The sequence below is a fragment of the Trifolium pratense genome, linkage group LG6, assembly GCF_020283565.1.
Source record: "Trifolium pratense cultivar HEN17-A07 linkage group LG6, ARS_RC_1.1, whole genome shotgun sequence".
Taxonomy (NCBI): Eukaryota; Viridiplantae; Streptophyta; class Magnoliopsida; order Fabales; family Fabaceae; genus Trifolium; species Trifolium pratense.
In genome coordinates, this window is record NC_060064.1 from 29,436,684 (window position 1) to 29,455,849 (window position 19,166).

A 19,166-nucleotide genomic window follows, 5' to 3' on the forward strand; every position below is an offset into this window, starting at 1 on the left:
AATAGTTAAATATTCTATTTGTTTAAGTGTTGGTTTTGACTATTGTGTATTACTATTTATGTACTTCTTTCGTGTCATAATATATGTCTTATTTTCTTAATATGTGTAAAACTGTCAAAGCGACATATATTGTGGTACGGAAGAAGTAGTTTCTTACTAATAATAATAATAATAAATCATGGTTTCAATTAACAAAATCATGGGTCTAACCTATGAATATGATTTATTTGGTAATGTCAAATTTTGAACTTTGAGTTTGTTCTATTTATTATATTCTATTGATTGATTGAATAGTTAAATATTCTATTTGTTTAAGTGTTGGTTTTGACTATTGTGTATTACTATTTATGTACTCCTTTCGTATCATGATATATGTCGTTTTGACATTTTTATACATATTAAAAAAAATAATTAATGTTATATGGAAAAAAGTGATTATGAGTTGATTTACAAAATTGTCCTTTATTTATGGTATGGAAAAAATAAATTGAAAAATTGAAAGAAGAAAGAGTAATAAATAGTTAAAAGTATAATAGAAAAAATAGCATTAAATGCTTGATTCGTAATATAAAATGACATATATTGTGGTACAAATTTTTTTCCCAAAGTAACATATATTATCGTACGGATGGAGTAATTTATTTTGACTATAAATTTTTATTATTATATAAAATTAAATATTAGTAAATAAATATTGTTCAATTTGTCTCACGAATGTTTTTAAAATATAATTTTTTTTTTATTTTTATAATAGATAATTAAACATATTAGTGATCAAAGTTGTGCATTGACATATGTGTAATGGTCAAAAGCGACGCTTAAAAAAGAACGGAGGGAGTATTTATTTTTTTTTTAAATTGCAAAAATTGTTAATTGTTTATTTATTTTTTTTTCAAAATATTATCTTCTTCCTTAAATATAAGATAAGATTATTTTGAGATTTTTCTTTGTCTCTTTTTATAACATAATTTTTTAAAGGCATTAATTATTTCTTCATCAACATACATTTAATTATAGAATATATTTTTCTACAATTTGTAATAAATATTCTAAAAAAATATTAACTCATCCTCTTCTTTAAAGAATAAAATTGTAAAAAAGAATATCAATTATCAACATATTTAATACTACAATTGATTTTCTTAATCTTTGTGTTTTATCATTGAAGTCCTATATTTAGGGACAAAGGTATCTAGCAAATAATTCTCTTAAATTGAGTGGCATATGTTAAATTGTTCTAATCTCTTAAATTGGGTGGGGGTATGTGGGTGGGGACTGGGGTGAACTAAAAGGTAAAGACAAAAGTTAAAATGTGCCGTAAGGGAACATGATACAGTAAGAAACTTAATATAAAAAGGTTCTTCTTAAAAGTTATGCATTTCACTTTTCAAAAGTCAAAGTGCTGTATTTTTCAATACAAAAATTATATTTTTAGATTTTTAACATGTGTTTTTAGAGCACACATTAGCAAGATCCAAAAGTAAAATGCACCCTAAAATTTTCATATTATAGACAAATTACCCATTAAAAATGATCTAGTAGGATAAAAGTTATCGTAGTTGTTGAGAAGTTTCCGTTACACAAAACTTAATTTTTATGAAAATATGTTAAACACATGTTCCTTCCGTCTCAAAATATAAGGAAAAATGAGTCAAAAAACTTGATGTATTTAGTTAAAGATTTAGACCAAATACATTCACTTGTGTTGACCAACTTTTACTTATATTTTAGGACGGAGAGAGTATCTAAATAACCAAAAGATACAATTGTTTGTAGATTTTTATTATAGAGTACATACTCCAAGTGGTCGTGAGAAAAATCACGGATACCAAAATGGTTCTTAAGAAATGAAAAATCCTCCAAAATCTAAAATGTTAATCAAAATAGGCCTTAATTGGGATTGAAATGTCCCTACAAACTATCATAAAAATGACTAATTTAATTAACATTTTAGATTATGGATAAAAGACCAAATAAGTTTCATGTTTTTTTCTTCTCGAAGACCAATTTGAGCTTTTTCTCTCCCCATATATATTTCTCTATTTCTCCCTCTATAATTCTCTTTCTCACTCTTTCTTTAACTAATTTAAATATTTTACAAGACCCTCTCTCTCTAGTAAGTCCACATAAAAAGTGTAAATCAGCCCAATCAGATAATTATTACATTTAAAACAGCACTAGTGGATTAAACCCCTAGTTCATTATAACAAACAAAAAGCAATCACAAGAGCTCGAAACTAAGTTGCAAAAAAAGATGATACATGAACATTTGAAGGACTAACCAAGAGGTTTTAAAGACTAACGTATGAACTGACAACACACAATAGATCCACGAACCAACAACTCCTTGCAGCGGTAGTAAGCAAAACTACTCTTTCGAGTCAAATAGTCCAACAACAAACATAAAGAATGACGAGGATATAAAACTAGCCTGCAATCAAACACAAGAACTTATACAAATTAACTGTACATATCAATTAACTTTTCAGTTTCCTATGTATGGCTATTACCCACTCTCCTTTTACCCAAAAAAACAATTTACTCCTTTAAACTCTCTTTTTCTCAAAAGACTTTTTATTATACATTTGGGATGACTTTTATTTTAATTTAATATTTGTCTTTTCTTTTAAACAAAAAATAGTCTAAAAGGTTAAAGATCAAATTTTGAAATTTTGACAAAAAAATTGACTTGAAATCGTGTGATTTAAGTTAATGAGTTGAACCTAACAAGTCGAATTGAACTGTTCGTGAACTTTAAACGAGCCGAGCTCGAGCTGAAAAAAGAGTTCGTGTTGAACTTGAGTCGAGTTTTGAGCTGAACCAATTCCTATCGAGTCGAGTTCGGCTCAGCTCGACTGATTTTCAGCCCTAGCTATTAGTATTTTTTTTAAGTATCTTAGTAGCTAAAATTCTACTTTTTTTTAAAGCAAATAAATGAAGTGTTTGAAATTCAAACTAAATCTCTGAAATTCAAACTTTTACTCTGCGTGTAAAAGTAATGTCCTCTTAATTGAATTATGTTCACATCTATCTATTAGCATATTATATTAAGGATAATTTTTATGTGGTCATAAAAATATAATCACTCATACTCCATCCGCTCTAAGATAAATGATCTAGTTGACTGCATTCATGTTTGTCAATGTGAAACCTTAATTAATAATATTTTAAGTTATTTATCCTTAAAAATTATAAAAATTATATATTTTAAAAATATTCATCGAGACAAATCAAATAATATCTATCTCATATGCTTATATTTGCATGTATATATTTATTGAAAAATATGTGAAAGTAAATTATATGAATAATACGTTAATATTAGGTCATTTATTTTGAGACGAATGAAGTATTATTTAATATTTTGAAAAATAAATATTGTTTAATTATTTTCTCAATGTAATTATTTTTCCTATGTGACTATGCAAGAATTATTTTATTATGGAAAATGCTAACTAGTGCCCCTAGGGCACTAGTTAAGAAGCTAAATAAGGTATAAATTCATTGGAACTTGTGTATTCTACTTTTTATAAGTATAAAAAATAATTTTTTCAATGAAAAAATTACTACTTTTGGTATCCTTAACTAGTGTCCCGGGGGCACTAGTTAGCATGACCCTTTTATTATTAGTGACATTAATTTTTGATAAGTACAGTATTATTGAAGGGGACAATTCACAAGAATATCACAAGATTGAATATTGATAGATGAATTTGTCTGCATGCTTGGTCCCCCCTTTATCACTTTTTCTTTAACCTTTTTCAACTATCCGTGTGAACCCAGCTGCGTCAGTACAAACAACACATTGCCATTAGGGCTGGGCACAACCGACCCAATCCGATTGAAACCGTTTGACCCAAACCGAAACAGAGTATTCGGGTTGATTTCTGTGGAACTGCGGATTGGAATTGTGTAAACCGTGGATATTAAGGCATTGAATGGGTGGTTTACGGTTGGAAGGTTTCAGACCATCGCAAACCGAAACCGAACCGTTATTAATTTATTATTATTATTAATTATTATCAAGCATATAGCTACTAACAGCATAATCATTTAAAAAAAATAAGTAATTAAAAATTTAGACCAAAGATTTAGACAAGATATTTGGATAAAAAAATAGAAAATAATGGGCTAACAATATGGCTAAGTTTAAAGGCCCTGAAATTGGGGAAAAAACGTTTGGACAAAAAATGACACAAGTAACCGGCAATTATATTGGGCCAATTTTAATTAAAAATTTGAGAAAAACAAAATTTTTAAAAAATGGTTTAAACCGTTGAACCGAACCGAAACCGAGTCAATCCGAGAAACCATAAACCGACCAAACCGAGTATTTAATTGGTTCGATATGGTTATGCATATGTCACCCATCGGTCCGACTGGTTCTAAGGTTTGAGCCCGAAACCGAACCGAACCGAACCGATGCCCAGCCCTAATTGCCATGTGTTGCAATTATTTAACTAGGGACTCCCAACATTGTTTAAAGAAAGAATTAAAAAAAATATTAAATAGTATTGTATTTAGATGAGATGACATACTGTATCTATTTTAATTTAACTAAAGTTTTAATTTAATTTGATAAAAAATAGCGAATAATTGATAAGTTTGTATATAGCGAAAGAACTTATAACGAAATAAATTAGTTTTTATCTTATAGCGAATAAACTAACTGATTGAATTTGTATTGTTTGATAAAATTAACAGTTGAACTAACTTATAAGTATGAAATGAAATAAAAAAGATATGAAAAATAAGTAAGATGACAGAGATAAAATTGGAAGAAAAAATAATAATTTATAATTATAAGCTACTTGAAATAATATTTAAAAAATAAGCTATAATCTACTAAAATAAACTATAAGTTTTTTTTGAAAAACATTTACCAAAAATGTATTTTTTGTCATATAAACTTATAAGCTATAGACTATGAGCTCAAAATTTGGTGAGCCATAGACATGTAACATCACTAACAAAAAAAAAAGGAAAATGTTGAAGAGTGATCGTTAAACATGTTAATATGAAAATTTTGTTTTCAAAATGGTTCATTCAAGGCCCTAAAAGTGTAAAAAATTGTCTTAACACAATTAATTTTGTCATTTATTCATTTTTTAGAGCATCCACAATGAAGATACTCATTTTTGAGTACTTAACTGGACCCCACATGTACACATCACATATTTATAATTTTTTAATAATGGTACCTAATAAGTACTCAATCCCTCCAACCCAAATCTCTTAAAAAGTTTTAAATAGGTCCCACCAATAACACATTCCACCAATAATTATGCATCATTATAAATGGGACCCACAAAAATAAAATAGGTATCACTTCTTATTGTAGAACCAGTACCTATTAGGTACTCTTTGTGTTTTGCTCCAATGAGAGTACTTATTAGGTACTAGTACTTAAAAAAATAAGTACCCACCATTAGAGATGGTCTTAGTATGTTTAACAAGTACTTCAGGAATACTACATATAAAAAAACATATCTTGAACCAATCACTATTTTTATAAGTGTTAAAAGACACTTTCGTTTCAGTAAAATTAGTGGATTTTAATTTTCATCTCTATAAAATAAAATCGCATGTTTTCATCTCCATATTCTCACAGCGTCAGATTTTTTTATATTGGTGGTGAAAAATCACAATTTTAGTACAACTCCAAACATAAATTAGAGAATACAATCTCATTTTAGCTTCTTACCTATTTTAAAACTTCAAATTTATCTCTAATTTAAGTTGTTTTGTACATACTCTATTATAGTACATATAATTTTAATAAAATTTGTACATACCGTAACGCGGTACGGTAACAACCAAAATTGCAAAACAATTTTGACCGTCTCTGCTATTTAAAACCTTCATCACAAAAACAGTATTTCCCTCTTCTTCTTCTTTTTTTTTTTTTTTTTTTTTTTTTTTTTTTTTTTTCTGTTCAGATGGTTTGTTTAGAGTTTTTAATTTTATAACTTATGAGGAATGTTTGATTTGTATTTGAATTTTGAACAAACACAAGCACTACATTGTTAGACACAACACAACACAACACAACATTACTTTCGTTTTACATGTTTGTTGCATTGTTATGGTTACATTATTTGATGTCAAAATTTTGAGGGAATCTAAAAGCCTCAATCTCAAAGATAAACTCTCTAGTTTGATTCAACAATGCAAGAACCTTAGACAAATCAAAATTATTCATACCAAAATCCTAAAGTCTCCAAATTTATATACCAATGACCAATATTATCTTATTACCCGTTTACTTTTCTTTTCTTCTTTCTCGAATTATAGTTCTTTCACCTATGCCAACAATGTCTTTTACATGATCAATAACCCCGATCTTCGCGCGTATAATATTATGATCAGAGCATATGGATCCTTAGAAGGAGGTGATGATACACATTATTTTAAGGCTTTGGTGTTGTATAAGCAAATGCTTAACAATGGAATTGCGCCGAATAGCCTCACTTTCCCTTTCCTTGTAAAGGGTTGCAATAGGTGGCAATGTGGTGGTGCTACTACTGGCCAAGTTATTCATGGCCAAGTGTTAAAGTTTGGATTTTTGAATGATGTTTTTGTTGGGAATTCTTTGATTAGTTTGTTTATGAATTTCGGGTTGTTGAATAATGCACGGAAGTTGTTTGATGAAATGTTTCATAGAGATATTGTCAGTTGGAACTCGATGGTTGTTGGATATTTGAGAAACGGAGCAGTTGACATGGCATTGGATTTGTTTAGAAAGATGAGTAGAAGAAATATTATAACTTGGAATTCGATTATTACAGGGTTGGTTCAAGCCGGCCATGCGAAGGAGTCACTGGAACTTTTCCATGAAATGCAGTTTTTGAGTGGCGATGATGTTGTTAAACCGGATAAGATTACAATAGCTAGTGTCCTTTCAGCTTGTTCTCAACTAGGTTCTATAGACCATGGGAGATGGGTGCATGCATATTTAAGAAAAAACAATATAGAATGTGATGTGGTAATTGGAACAGCACTTGTCAATATGTACGGCAAATGTGGGAATGTGCTGCAAGCTCTTGAGATCTTCAACGACATGCCTGAGAAGGATGCCTCGGCTTGGACAGCAATGATATCGGTGTTTGCTCTTCACGGATTAGGAAAGAAAGCCTTTGATTGCTTTTTAGAGATGGAAAGAGCTGGAGTAAAGCCTAATCATGTAACATTTGTTGGACTATTGTCGGCTTGTTCTCATTCCGGTTTGGTTGAGCAAGGTAGGTGGTGTTTTGATGTAATGAAACATGATTACCTGATTGAACCACAAATTTATCACTATGCTTGCATGGTTGATATTCTTAGTCGAGCTAGGCTCTTCGATGAATCAATGATTCTCATAAGAAGCATGCCAATGAAGCCAGATGTTTATGTATGGGGTGCATTACTTGGTGGTTGTCAGATGCATGGAAATATAGAGTTAGGAGAAAAGGTAGCTCATCATTTGATAGATTTGGAGCCTCATAATCATGCTTTCTATATGAATTTATGTGATATATATGCCAAAGCTGGTAAGTTCGATGCGGCCAAAAGAATTAGGAATTTAATGAAAGAAAGAGGAATTGAAACAAAGGTCCCGGGCTGCAGCATGATTGAAATCAATGGAGTGGTTCAAGAATTTTCGGTTGGAGGGTCTTCTGAACTTCCCATGAAAGAACTTGTATTGGTTTTAGACAGATTAAGCAACGAGATGAAGATATGAAATCAGTGACTTACCATGGGAAGGGAACTTGTGAAGCAGAATTTCATTATTATACAGCACATGGAGTTAGTATAGAAATTGGTACATTGAACTTGATTATTTGAGCCCTCAAGTTGTCCTCTCAATGTCACTATATATGCTGCTTTGTTATGTGTTATTTTCTTATGAGATCTTTAGTATACTTGTAGTTGTAGGGGACATGCAAGAAAAATTCTTGTTGAATGTAGATTATATTCATTGGATTCAAACTGAAAAATTTGACGGCTCTAGTTAAAAGTCTCATATTGGATGAAAGAAGACCTAAAGATATAAGTGGCGACAATCTTCACATTACATGTCAGTTTTATTGAATTGCGTTAGACTCGACCCAAATTCTAAGATTATATTGGTACTTCTTGAAAATCTGTTGGACCACCTACTATTAATAATGTAAGAGTCTTTTTATAAAATGACTTTGTTGGACTGATAGGTGTAATTCTTAAAAAACAAAAGTACAATACTACGTGTTGACTTTAGAGAACCTCTATTTTGGATTATAGCAAGGTGTCAAGTATACAAGAATGAGTGTAATAATCTTTATTATTCAGTCAAAGATTGAATTATAGAAACTCATAATTTTTCTGCAGTAGTATAACTTTCTCTCCTATGACAAAATATATTCTAAATTCAATCTATGAAAGCCTTTTTCCTTAATAGTTACTCTTTGTTGAGTTGTTTTTGCCTCTCTTCAATTTCCCCTCCTCTTAGTAGAAAGATGGCTACATTTGGTATGACAATGATCTTGGCATAATATTATTATACATACTTTCTACATGTCCATTTGCTTCAAAAACTTTTAATTTTTTAACATGGTTCAAATCAAATCTTTTCAAGTATTATACTAACCTGTTTAATTATCCTCTCCACCTTTTTAGCTTCTGAAAATGTGTTTAAAGGAATATTGACAAGTCTTCCCAAGCCTGGAGGTGGTGAATATGGAAGATTTTATAGTTTGCCTGCACTAAATGATCCTAGAATTGGTAAGAACTAAGAACTCTTGCTTTCTACTGACCTATGAATCACTTACACAAATACATGATATACTGACACGTCAACACCCAAAACAATCCTAGAGAATCAAGAGCCTCTCTCAAAACTTTAGTAATGGAGAGGGAAAATGGAGAGAGAAAAGAGAGAGGATCTTAACTCAATCTTAGAATATGGAACAATTGAACCATATGTAATTGTGTTTCTTAATATGCATCGGTGTCTTGTTAGTATCAGACACCAGACATGCCTTCAGGTGTTGGTGCTACACTGACTACATATAAGTGAGAGAATTCATAAACTCAATGTCTTAAAATTTTGGGTTAAGATGTATTGTCCAACTCACTTGTGAGTTCTTTGTCAATGTGTTGATCCAACTCAGTGAGACTCCCTCTCATTGCCCACAGTGGTATCCGAGCCCGGTTCGACTTGATGGGGGAGTGGGAGAAATTCACGGTGTTGGATCACAGATGCGGATGTTGAGATATATCAATGAGAGCAGCACCCATAAACCCTATGCCTTAAGGTTATGGGTGAAGATGTGGTGTCCAACTCACTTGTATAATTGCTCATTGCCCAATGTATTGATCCAACACAATGAGACTCCCTCTCATGGCTCAACAAAAGTATCGTACGATACTGACATGTTGACACTCATAGTAGTAATTAATATTAGAAAATGGAATAATTAAACATATGTAACAGTGTTTCTTAACCATATCTATCGATTCTTGTTAGTGTCAGACACCGGACATGTTTTCAGACGTGGTGTCATTGCTACACTACACTGAGTACTTAGATTTAGTGTTTAATGAATAACTTGGTGTGGCTGATCAATTGTTGTTTATTTGGCATTTTGAAGAGAGGCTTCCATACTCCATAAGCATACTTCTAGAATCTGCCATACGTAATTGTGACAACTTTAAAGTGACTCAGAAAGATGTTGAAAATATTATTAATTGGGAGAACAAATCTCAAAACCAAACTGAAATTCCTTTCATGCCTGCTCGTGTTCTGCTGCAGGTTTTATCCATTTTCATGAGTAGTTGGTCTTTTTTTATTTGAAAAGAAAAATCTTAATTTTTTTTTATTACTAAGTGATTTGATTGTTTTGTCAAGGATGCTACTGGAGTTCCTGTTCTTGTTGATCTGGCTTCTATGAGAGATGCCATGAAGAATCTTGGTGGTGATCCTAACAAGATTAGCCCTTTGGTTTGTAACCAATTTATCAACCTACTTACTTTTTAAAAAATTTCTTCATGTTATATGCATTAACATTTTAGAGAATGAATTGATCGACTCAAAAGGACTAACGTGATCGAAAACCAACATTAGAGAATGATTTGATGGACTCAAAAAAGGACTAATGTGATAGGAAATATTCAATTTCAGATATTATTTTGAACTTTCGTTATATTGAATATTGTTGCGGACTTATTACATTGCAGATTCCTGGGGAACTTGTTATTGATCATTCAGTTCAGGTTGATGTAGCCAGATCAGAGAATGCAATGCAAGCAAATATAGAATTTGAGTTCCAAAGGAATAAAGAGAGATTTGGTTTCCTCAAATGGGGATCATCAGCTTTCGATAACGTGCTTGTTGTTCCTCCTGGATCTGGAATAGTCCACCAAGTAAATATTTTGAATTTATGAATTTCAATGAAAATCTTTCTCATGAACTTTGCACTAATACAAAATTTAAGTTATAAATAAATGGACTTAAAATATAGCATTCTAAATTTAATTTGTAGGTAAACCTAGAATACCTTGGAAGAGTAGTTTTCAACACTGGTGGCATTCTATACCCTGATAGTGTCATTGGTACTGACTCGCATACACCGATGATTGATGGATTGGGAATTGCTGGATGGGGAGTTGGAGGGATTGAAGCAGAGGCAGCCATGCTTGGCCAGGTAGAGTATGGAAATGATGTTTGTTTCAAAATACTTAATCGATTAGATTATTTGAGCTTATCTACAAGCACAAACACTTCTGAGACTGTTTAAGAGAACTATTGAAAATAGTTTATGAAAACACCTTACAACTTATATGAAAAAAATGACTTTATTTTATCTTTTGTTATAGAATGGAACCACAGTAACACATAGTGGGAAAATTGTTTTTCCACCATGTGATTGTGGTCTACCGCGAAACTTGGCTTTATCTTAAGGCGTTGACATACTTATATATTTTTGAATGACAGCCGATGTGTATGATATTGCCATGTGTTGTTGGATTCAAGTTGTTTGGGAAATTGAATGATGGTGTCACAGCTACTGATTTGGTTTTGACTGTGACTCAAATGTTGCGCAACCATGGCGTTGTTGGCAAGTTCATTGAATTTTATGGTAAGTTAATTAATAATGAGACTTCATAGGATAGATTCTATTAACAATTTTCACATATGAGTGAACCTATTAACAATTTTCACATATGAGTGAACCTATTTAAATATGCCTTAAGGTGAAGGCGTCAGCCAACTGTCGTTACCTGATAGAGCTACAATTGCAAACATGTGTCCGGAATACGGAGCAACAATGGCCTTCTTCCCTGTAGATGATGTCACATTGGAATATCTTAGATTGACTGGAAGATGTGAAGAGACAGTGAGACAATCTTTCTTTTACTTTTTTTTTCTCCTTGAAAATGGTTTTCCTTTCTCATTATATAAACCATCACATAATTAATTAGTTGACCATGTTTGCTTGCTTACAGATTTCGATGATAAAATCATATTTATGTGCAAATAGATTGTTTATTGACTATAAGGAGGTAACATCTTCTGTATCGATAAAAAGTATATGATACGATGGAAGTTATGGATCTTCAGTCATGTAAATATTTTTGTCATCCAGGCTCACCAGGAAAGAATATACACATCTTATTTGCAGTTAGACTTGGCAGATATTGAATCATGTGTTTCAGGGCCTAAAAGGTATGATAACGGAAAATTAAACCGAGTTTACCACTTGTTTATTCCTTTATATTGTTGTAATTTCTCTTTCTTGTCCCATTACAAACTTTTATACTTTCTGAAAGGCCTCACGATCGAGTTTGCTTGAAAGACATGAAGGCGGATTGGCATGCATGTCTTCACAACAAAGTCGGATTCAAGGTAACATAGAGCTTGTAGATGACTTTGAACTTTCAATATACAATATAAACTATCATCTTCCATAACAACTCACTATTCAGTTAGTTGATATTGAGCCTATCCAAAATTTTGATATCTTGTAAACAACATCAATATCAGTTCATGTTTGGAATCACGGTGGATTTGACAAAATCACCGTGGTACTGTGATTTTGTTAAGCTCTGAGTGCAGCCTTTGCAAAATTGTAAGTCACAGTGATGTCTTGACATAGAGGTTCACTGGCTGAATACTTTGGACTATGTGTAATGTGCCACCATGTTGTTTATTTTTGCTTATGTTAAACTGATTTTTCTCTCAGTTTTTTCGTATTTAATTTTTAGCAGGGATATGAGATATCAAAAGGAGAAAAGGATAAAGTGGTAAAGTTTTCTTTCCAAGGACATCCTGCTGAGCTTAAGCACGGAAGTGTTGTCATTGCAGCCATTACAAGCTGCACTAATACATCTAACCCTAGTGTAATGCTTGGGGCTGGCCTTGTTGCGAAGAAAGCTTGTGAACTAGGTTTAGAGGTTAGTCTCAAATCAACACCTATGAAGCACGGACACTCCTTGGATTAGGTGGTTTCTGGTGTCAGACACGCGTCGGTGTCCGACACCGACACTTATGAGTACATTGAATTATGTCATTTTCTCAAATAATTATCAGTGTCAACGTGTCCGTGTCCATGTTCGTATTTCATAGCTCAACAAATAAATGTAAATTCAACCCGACAGTTGGCTGCAATCGTTATCTTCTGATTGACTAGATAATCTAACTATATATCAATCATTTAGATATGTTGTTTCCATGTGATATTTTATCAGGTCAAGCCATGGATTAAAACAAGTCTTGCTCCTGGCTCGAGGGTTGTCACTGAATATTTTATCCAGAGGTTTTTGATACACCGACTCATTTTTCTACGGTTTTCATTGCACAAATTTATATTTAAGAACACACCTTGATTATTATGCATATAATTTATTTAGTGGCCTGCAAAAATACCTAAATCAGCTTGGCTTTCACACTGTTGGCTATGGTTGCACAACATGTATTGGAAACTCCGGAGAACTTGATAAGTCAGTGGCATCTGCAATTTCAGAAAATGGTACACATTAAGATAATACATATATATTAAACTTTCTATCCTAATCACTACTACCCTGGTCCAATCTTCCTTTTTCAAACTTTTGCAGACATTATTGCTGCTTCTGTTCTTTCTGGAAACCGAAATTTTGAAGGCCGTGTTCATCCATTAACAAGAGCAAACTACCTTGCTTCTCCTCCATTAGTAGTTGCCTATGCCCTTGCTGGAACGGTTTGTCTTCTTTTTTCTTCCATGATAATTTGATTTAAAAACATCTTACTTCTTTTTTCTGAATCATCTCAACGCTTATTTTTAAATTTTAGCTCAACAAAATTTACATTTCAGGTTGACATTGACTTCTATGAAGAGCCAATAGGAAAAGGAAAGAATGGAACAAATGTGTACCTAACAGATATCTGGCCAAGTAATGAAGAGGTCTCAGAGGTAGAAAAAATAAAAATCAGAATATTTAAGTTACAAGATCAATATAATAATTGTTAATTTACTTTGAATATTATCTAATGATAATTAGACTTTGACATGTATATTTATTTTTACGCGCTTATAGGCTCGTCAAACTTATGTATTGCCTGAAATGTTCAAGAGCATTTACGAGGCTATTACAAAAGGCAATCCTATGTGGGATAAGCTTTCGGTTCCCAGTTCAATTCTCTATTCGTGGGATCCAAACTCCACCTACATTCACGAGCCTCCGTATTTTAAGAACATGACAATGGAGCCACCAGGTCTTCGTAAGATAAAGGATTGTTATTGCTTGCTCATGTTTGGAGATGGTGTTACGACAGATCATATTTCTCCCCCGGGGAGTATTCACAAGGATAGCCCTGCTGCAAAATACTTGCTTGAGCATGGTGTAGATCACAATAACTTCAATTCTTATGGTAGTCGTCGCGGAAATGATCAAGTGATGGTAAGAGGTACATTTGCCAATATCCGACTTACGAACAAACTTCTGAATGGAGAAGTTGGTCCAAAAACAGTTCACATTCCATCAGGAGAAAAATTGACAGTCTATGATGCAGCAATGGTTAGTATTATATTAATTTAATAAATGATAAGCATTATGAAAATTCAGTTTTTACAAGTTTTAATGTTCAAATGAATACTTAGAAAAACTCTTTTTTTAAAACTTATAGAGGTATAAGGAAGCTAATCAGGACACCATTATCTTGGCTGGGGCTGACTATGGAACTGGAAGCTCTAGAGATTGGGCGGCCAAGGGTCCTCTCCTACTTGTGAGCTCACACCTTACAAAATAGTACTATTTTTTTGTTATATTTTTTTGGGTAGATAGACGAAATTACAAGCCATTGAAAATTCAACACATAATAAGTGGAGAGACCGGGGTTCAAACCCGGTCATGGCGTCCGACCTAGCAATTTTAGCATATTGCCAGTTTGAGCTAGGATTTGTGGACATTTTTGCTGTTACATTTAATTATGAGTTTAATGATTCTATACTAACATGTCTATATTACTAATCAACGTTTATTTGTTTAACTATATTAGTTACTAATCTCTTTATGTATTGCATTTCTTTTGTGTTTTACAAATTCTTTTGACTCGATATTCCATTTAGGGGGTGAAAGCGGTCATTGCTAAGAGCTTTGAGAGAATTCATCGCAGTAATCTTGTTGGCATGGGGATCGTTCCTCTTTGCTTCAAGTCTGGCGATGATGCAGAAACACTACAATTGACAGGTCACGAGCATTTCACAGTTGATCTTCCAGAAAATGTTAATGACATAGAACCTAGTCAAGATGTTAATGTCGCAACAGACACGGGGAAATCTTTTACATGCAAGCTTTGCCTTGACACAAAGGTACATAAACCATTTACATTTTTTGTTTACCTTAATTTTGATAGGATACATCCAGATATCCTAAACAAGAAGCTAAAGATACATTACATTGAATTTACACATTAGCTTCACTTTTTTACTTATTTAGAAGGATCAAATCCCAATTTATAGGTGGAGCTGGCATATATTGATCATGGTGGTATTCTTCCCTATGTTATCCGCAACCTGATTAAGCAATGAAATTTTGATTTTACCTAGTGAGCTATACTTGTGTAAGTATGATTCATATGTTATGTATATATGGATGAAGTTTCTCAATTCATATACATATCCACGAGTTCATAACAATTGACATAGCTTTATCTATGTATAGGATACGCGATACTAAGGCAGTCGCTAACATGCTACCTGTGAAAGCTACGTGTCCGTGTCAGTGTCACGACTCTTTCTAAGTCACACTGGCTAACATTCACTTGATATATAATAAGTCTGGCAATCCTGACATAGAAATACACATACGTCCGACAGTAATAACATTAATCATAGGCCAAGTTTTTCATGTAATCGAAAGGATAGTGGCTACACAAGTAGCACTTCAACATGCGTACTTCTATATACAAGTATACAACCCAAACTATTCGAACAACTCCTAATCATAATAGCTACATCATACAGTCGCAAAATAATGACCGGTAGGGGCCTACTGAAAAGACGAAACTCTTGGAGAGATCTACATATAACTGGGAATATACGTTATGCAACTTGTGAATATGATGAAAAAAATGAAAAGAAAGGGGTGGCTCGGCAAGAGCATAAGATACCAAGTGAATAGAAACGAGAAATATTAATTGCGCAAATATTTCAAACAAAATTAAAACATATGGATAAAACTAACTCGTCGTAAACTAACATACTATAGTATATGTTTTTCATTAGAACTATATTCGAACTTTGAAAAATTATGAACTTGAGTACATCACACATCATGAGTATAGGCAACTTCTAACCAACACTATATTCTACTATATTCTACTATATGTGCACATAAATTCACAGTATCTCTTTCTTAAATGTGTCTTCGCTACAAGAATAATTTTTTTTAAAATTTGTCTTAATTGTTTTTTATATAATAAATTTAAATGTGTCTTCGCTACAATAAAAACAACATTTTTGGGCGGAATTTTACCCTAAAAAAGTGGCCAAATTCACCAATAACTTCAAACTTATTGGTAGAATTAGTTTGTTAATAAATTGCACGCCAATAAGTTTATTGGCGGAAATTTGCACCACAAAACTCGTCATAAGAATCTGCCAACTTATTGGTGGAATAATGTAGAATAATCCGCCCGAAAGTGAAAAGTGTAATGGAACTTAATGGCAGAAAAATCTGTCAATAAGTTTATCTATTTTTTGTTAAACGCTAGTTTTTTTTTTGACAGTATGTTAAACACTAGTTTGTGGCGGAAATTTCCACCGGTAGCTATTTTTCATTTTTAATTTGACACACAATATTTATTGGCGATTAAAACCGCAGTAAATTCATCTATATAAAAAAACATTTTTTTTTGTTTTTAAAATGATATTTAACTAAATAAAAGAATTTAAATTTAATATAAAAATAATTAATAAATAAAACATAAACATAATAAAACAACTAAGATAGATAAATGTTATGTCAAAAAAAAAAAACTAAGATAGATAAATGTCATAACACATAAAATATTTAAATATTACAAATTTAAAAATACAGTAAAATAGATTCAACAAAATATAAATATCTAAATATTATAATCCCCGTAGTATTCATCTTGGTTTTCATTTACTCCTCATCCTATTTAGGTGTGTATGTGGGCCGAATTGAGGTGAATTTAGCCCAAACTAAAATCCGAATTACATAGGGCACTCCAGATTGGGTCCAGGAAAACAATCATCTGTTACAACATTGAGTCGAATTGAATGAACCCACTAATTTCCGGATTTGGTTGAGTTGGATTGGGTTGAATAGTGGGTTACCCAAATATATTACTTGCAATTTGCAAATGTTCATCATAAAATAAAGAATTTTTTTTCTACCCCAACAATTATATCTTTACCCCTTAAAACATTAAAAATTCCAAGTTTACCCCTTTTATCATTTGGCTTCTCACCCGACGAACGGTTCCGGTATGTAAATTTTTTGGAAAACTTTAAGTTATGTTTTCCGGTAAACAAAAGTATATATCACAAAAATTGAAAAATGGCTTTAAGTTATGATTTCTTCTTCTTGTTAAACTGAAGGTTCCCACCTATAGCTTTCAAACTTCTCACCTTCTCTAGCTTTCTTTATCAGTTTTAATTATTAATCAATTAATTTATGAATAAGAAGAGAATGAGAAGGAAGAGACATGGAAAGCGACAACATGAAGAAAAGAAAAAAGTATTACTAACATAGATGGAAATCGTATTCAACGTTATAAATTTCTTGACGTGTATTATTAAATAAATATGATCATGCACATTACACAAGCACAACATAGCACATGGTGCAGCAATATTACAACAACACATTTGTTTCTTCAAAAGCTCATTAACAACTTAAAAGGCAAAGAAGCCAGCTGCGACGGCGACGACAACAGCTGAGACTTTAAGAGATGAAGCTCCACTAGTGGGCTCATCATCCGCGACTGAGGGCTCCTCCTCACCGAACTCTTCGCTAGGTCCAGGCACAGGAGCATCCAAATTGATGTCTTCTTCGTCGTCAGATGGGGAAGCGGCAGGTGATTCAGATGAGGTAGGAGGAGCCGGTGAGGTTTTTGGTGAGCTTTTTGGTGATGCGGTTGCGGGTGTTGATGACTTTGGTGAAGGTGCTGATGACTTTGGTGAAGATGGTGATGATTTTGGTGATGAAGATGGGGCTTCAGCGGCCATGGCCACGCCAACAACGGCTACAAAGATGAGTGCGAGAACGAACAAGTTACGAGCCATTGTTTTGTTTTGTTGTTGTTTTTGTTGTTATTGTTGTTATTGCGGTTGTGTTTGTGTTGTTAGTACTTCTCTAATGAACAATGTATTAGAGAAAATACTAACAAATGAATGTGGTAATGAGTTTGAGTGGGGGAAGATCATTTTATATGGTTAGGGTTTTGAGGGAAGTTAGGGGAAATTGTGGTGCAAGATATTAGAGAGATAAAAATTAAGCTTAATTTGGGAGTTTGCCTCAAATTAGTGGTTATGAATGGCTTTAATTGGAGCCAATGAGAAGATATAATTTAATTTAGATCTTTTGACTTATTCATTGCTAATTGTGGCTTTCAATTTTTTACAAAATTGCAAATCAAGGAGGGATCAAGTTTTTTTTTTTTACACAAAAGGTGGGATCAAGTTGTCCCTTTAATATTTTGCCAAAAAAAGAAGTAGATCCCAATGATAGATAGATGTTTTCATAAAATGAATTATTATTATTATTATTATTATTATTATTATTATTATTATTATTATTATTATTATTATTATTATTATTATTATTAGGCAAATGCTAAATAGTGCCCCCGCTCCGGGCACTCTTTAAGCCCTTAAATAGTAAGTTTTTTATAGAATTTTTATCGGAATGCGTAAAGTTAATGCATTGGAAATTGTAATGTTTAACTTTTTGAATAAAAAATTTCTTTAAATGGAATGCTTAAAGAGTGCCCCGGGGACACTCGTTAGCAAGACCCTTATTATTATTATTATTATTATTATTATTAATGAGATAATAATTATAAAACAAGAACATTCCTCATGAAAATAACTATAACTATACATTCTTGTAAAAAAAAAAACTATAACTATACGTAACAAATACTAACCAAGCCTACAAAAGGGATTAATTTAAAAATCAAACACGAAGACACGTGCTTCAAAAAAAAACACGAAGCCCCCAAGCTCATATATCATTTATATTAGAATTAATGTAGTAATCAATGAATATAAGACATGTTGGAATAATAGATTATAGGGAAAGTTACAATGACCTCCCGTAAGATTTCTTTAAATGACATGCACACCCCTCTCTAGTTTAATAAATAACAATAATCTCTCTTATTTAATTCTCCTATTGAAACATACATCCCTTGCAAGTTAACGGTGTTACAACTCTCCGTTTGCGGAATTGGAAAGCGTCAATAATCAATTTCACCATCGTTTTTAATTGACAAAGAAGTATCATTTTTTTTTATAAGATAAGGAATATAAAAAAACTAAGGACCGACTATAGAGGAACAAACTTCCCTTAAGTCTTTATCAAAAAGCAAATTAATACTAGGACTAATAACATCTAACGGACAAAGAAGTACCATTACTTTGTGATTCCAACCACAAGAGTGAAAGTTAAAAGAGAAGAAGATGCATCCTTTGCGCGGT

At 32.3% G+C, this 19,166-nt stretch overlaps 3 protein-coding genes across 3 annotated transcripts; 2 read left to right on the top strand and 1 right to left on the bottom strand.

The window, feature by feature from the left end:
* The first annotated feature begins 5,910 nt into the window (after window positions 1-5,910).
* LOC123893095 (pentatricopeptide repeat-containing protein At5g66520-like) lies at window positions 5,911-8,405 on the top strand. The gene has a single exon (XM_045943016.1). It carries the CDS (start codon window positions 6,086-6,088, stop codon window positions 7,718-7,720), a length of 1,635 nt encoding a protein of 544 aa, XP_045798972.1. The 5' UTR covers window positions 5,911-6,085; the 3' UTR covers window positions 7,721-8,405.
* Window positions 8,406-8,601: 196 nt separating this feature from the next.
* Window positions 8,602-15,338, top strand: LOC123893094 (aconitate hydratase, cytoplasmic-like). The gene is made up of 20 exons (XM_045943015.1): window positions 8,602-8,739; window positions 9,609-9,769; window positions 9,866-9,958; window positions 10,195-10,380; window positions 10,500-10,661; window positions 10,952-11,096; window positions 11,212-11,354; window positions 11,464-11,520; window positions 11,604-11,683; window positions 11,788-11,863; window positions 12,226-12,411; window positions 12,706-12,773; window positions 12,868-12,986; window positions 13,075-13,196; window positions 13,311-13,409; window positions 13,534-14,013; window positions 14,123-14,221; window positions 14,565-14,807; window positions 14,958-15,058; window positions 15,160-15,338. Exons 2-19 carry the CDS (start codon window positions 9,746-9,748, stop codon window positions 15,024-15,026), a joined length of 2,451 nt encoding a protein of 816 aa, XP_045798971.1. The 5' UTR covers window positions 8,602-8,739; window positions 9,609-9,745; the 3' UTR covers window positions 15,027-15,058; window positions 15,160-15,338.
* Window positions 15,339-17,360: 2,022 nt separating this feature from the next.
* LOC123892071 (classical arabinogalactan protein 11-like) lies at window positions 17,361-17,750 on the bottom strand. Its single transcript, XM_045941918.1, has one exon. It carries the CDS (start codon window positions 17,748-17,750, stop codon window positions 17,361-17,363), a length of 390 nt encoding a protein of 129 aa, XP_045797874.1.
* Window positions 17,751-19,166: the final 1,416 nt, after the last annotated feature.

Excerpts from the sequence above, each read along its gene's own strand:
- LOC123893095 (XM_045943016.1), top strand. The coding sequence starts at position 6,086 with ATGGTTACATTATTTGATGTCAAAATTTTGAGGGAATCTAAAAGCCTC.
- LOC123892071 (XM_045941918.1), bottom strand. The coding sequence starts at position 17,750 with ATGGCTCGTAACTTGTTCGTTCTCGCACTCATCTTTGTAGCCGTTGTT.
- LOC123893094 (XM_045943015.1), top strand. The coding sequence starts at position 9,746 with ATGCCTGCTCGTGTTCTGCTGCAG. Across the intron at positions 9,770-9,865 it reads CTGCTCGTGTTCTGCTGCAG|GATGCTACTGGAGTTCCTGT; the intron begins GTTTTATCCATT and ends TGTTTTGTCAAG. Across the intron at positions 10,381-10,499 it reads GATCTGGAATAGTCCACCAA|GTAAACCTAGAATACCTTGG; the intron begins GTAAATATTTTG and ends TTTAATTTGTAG.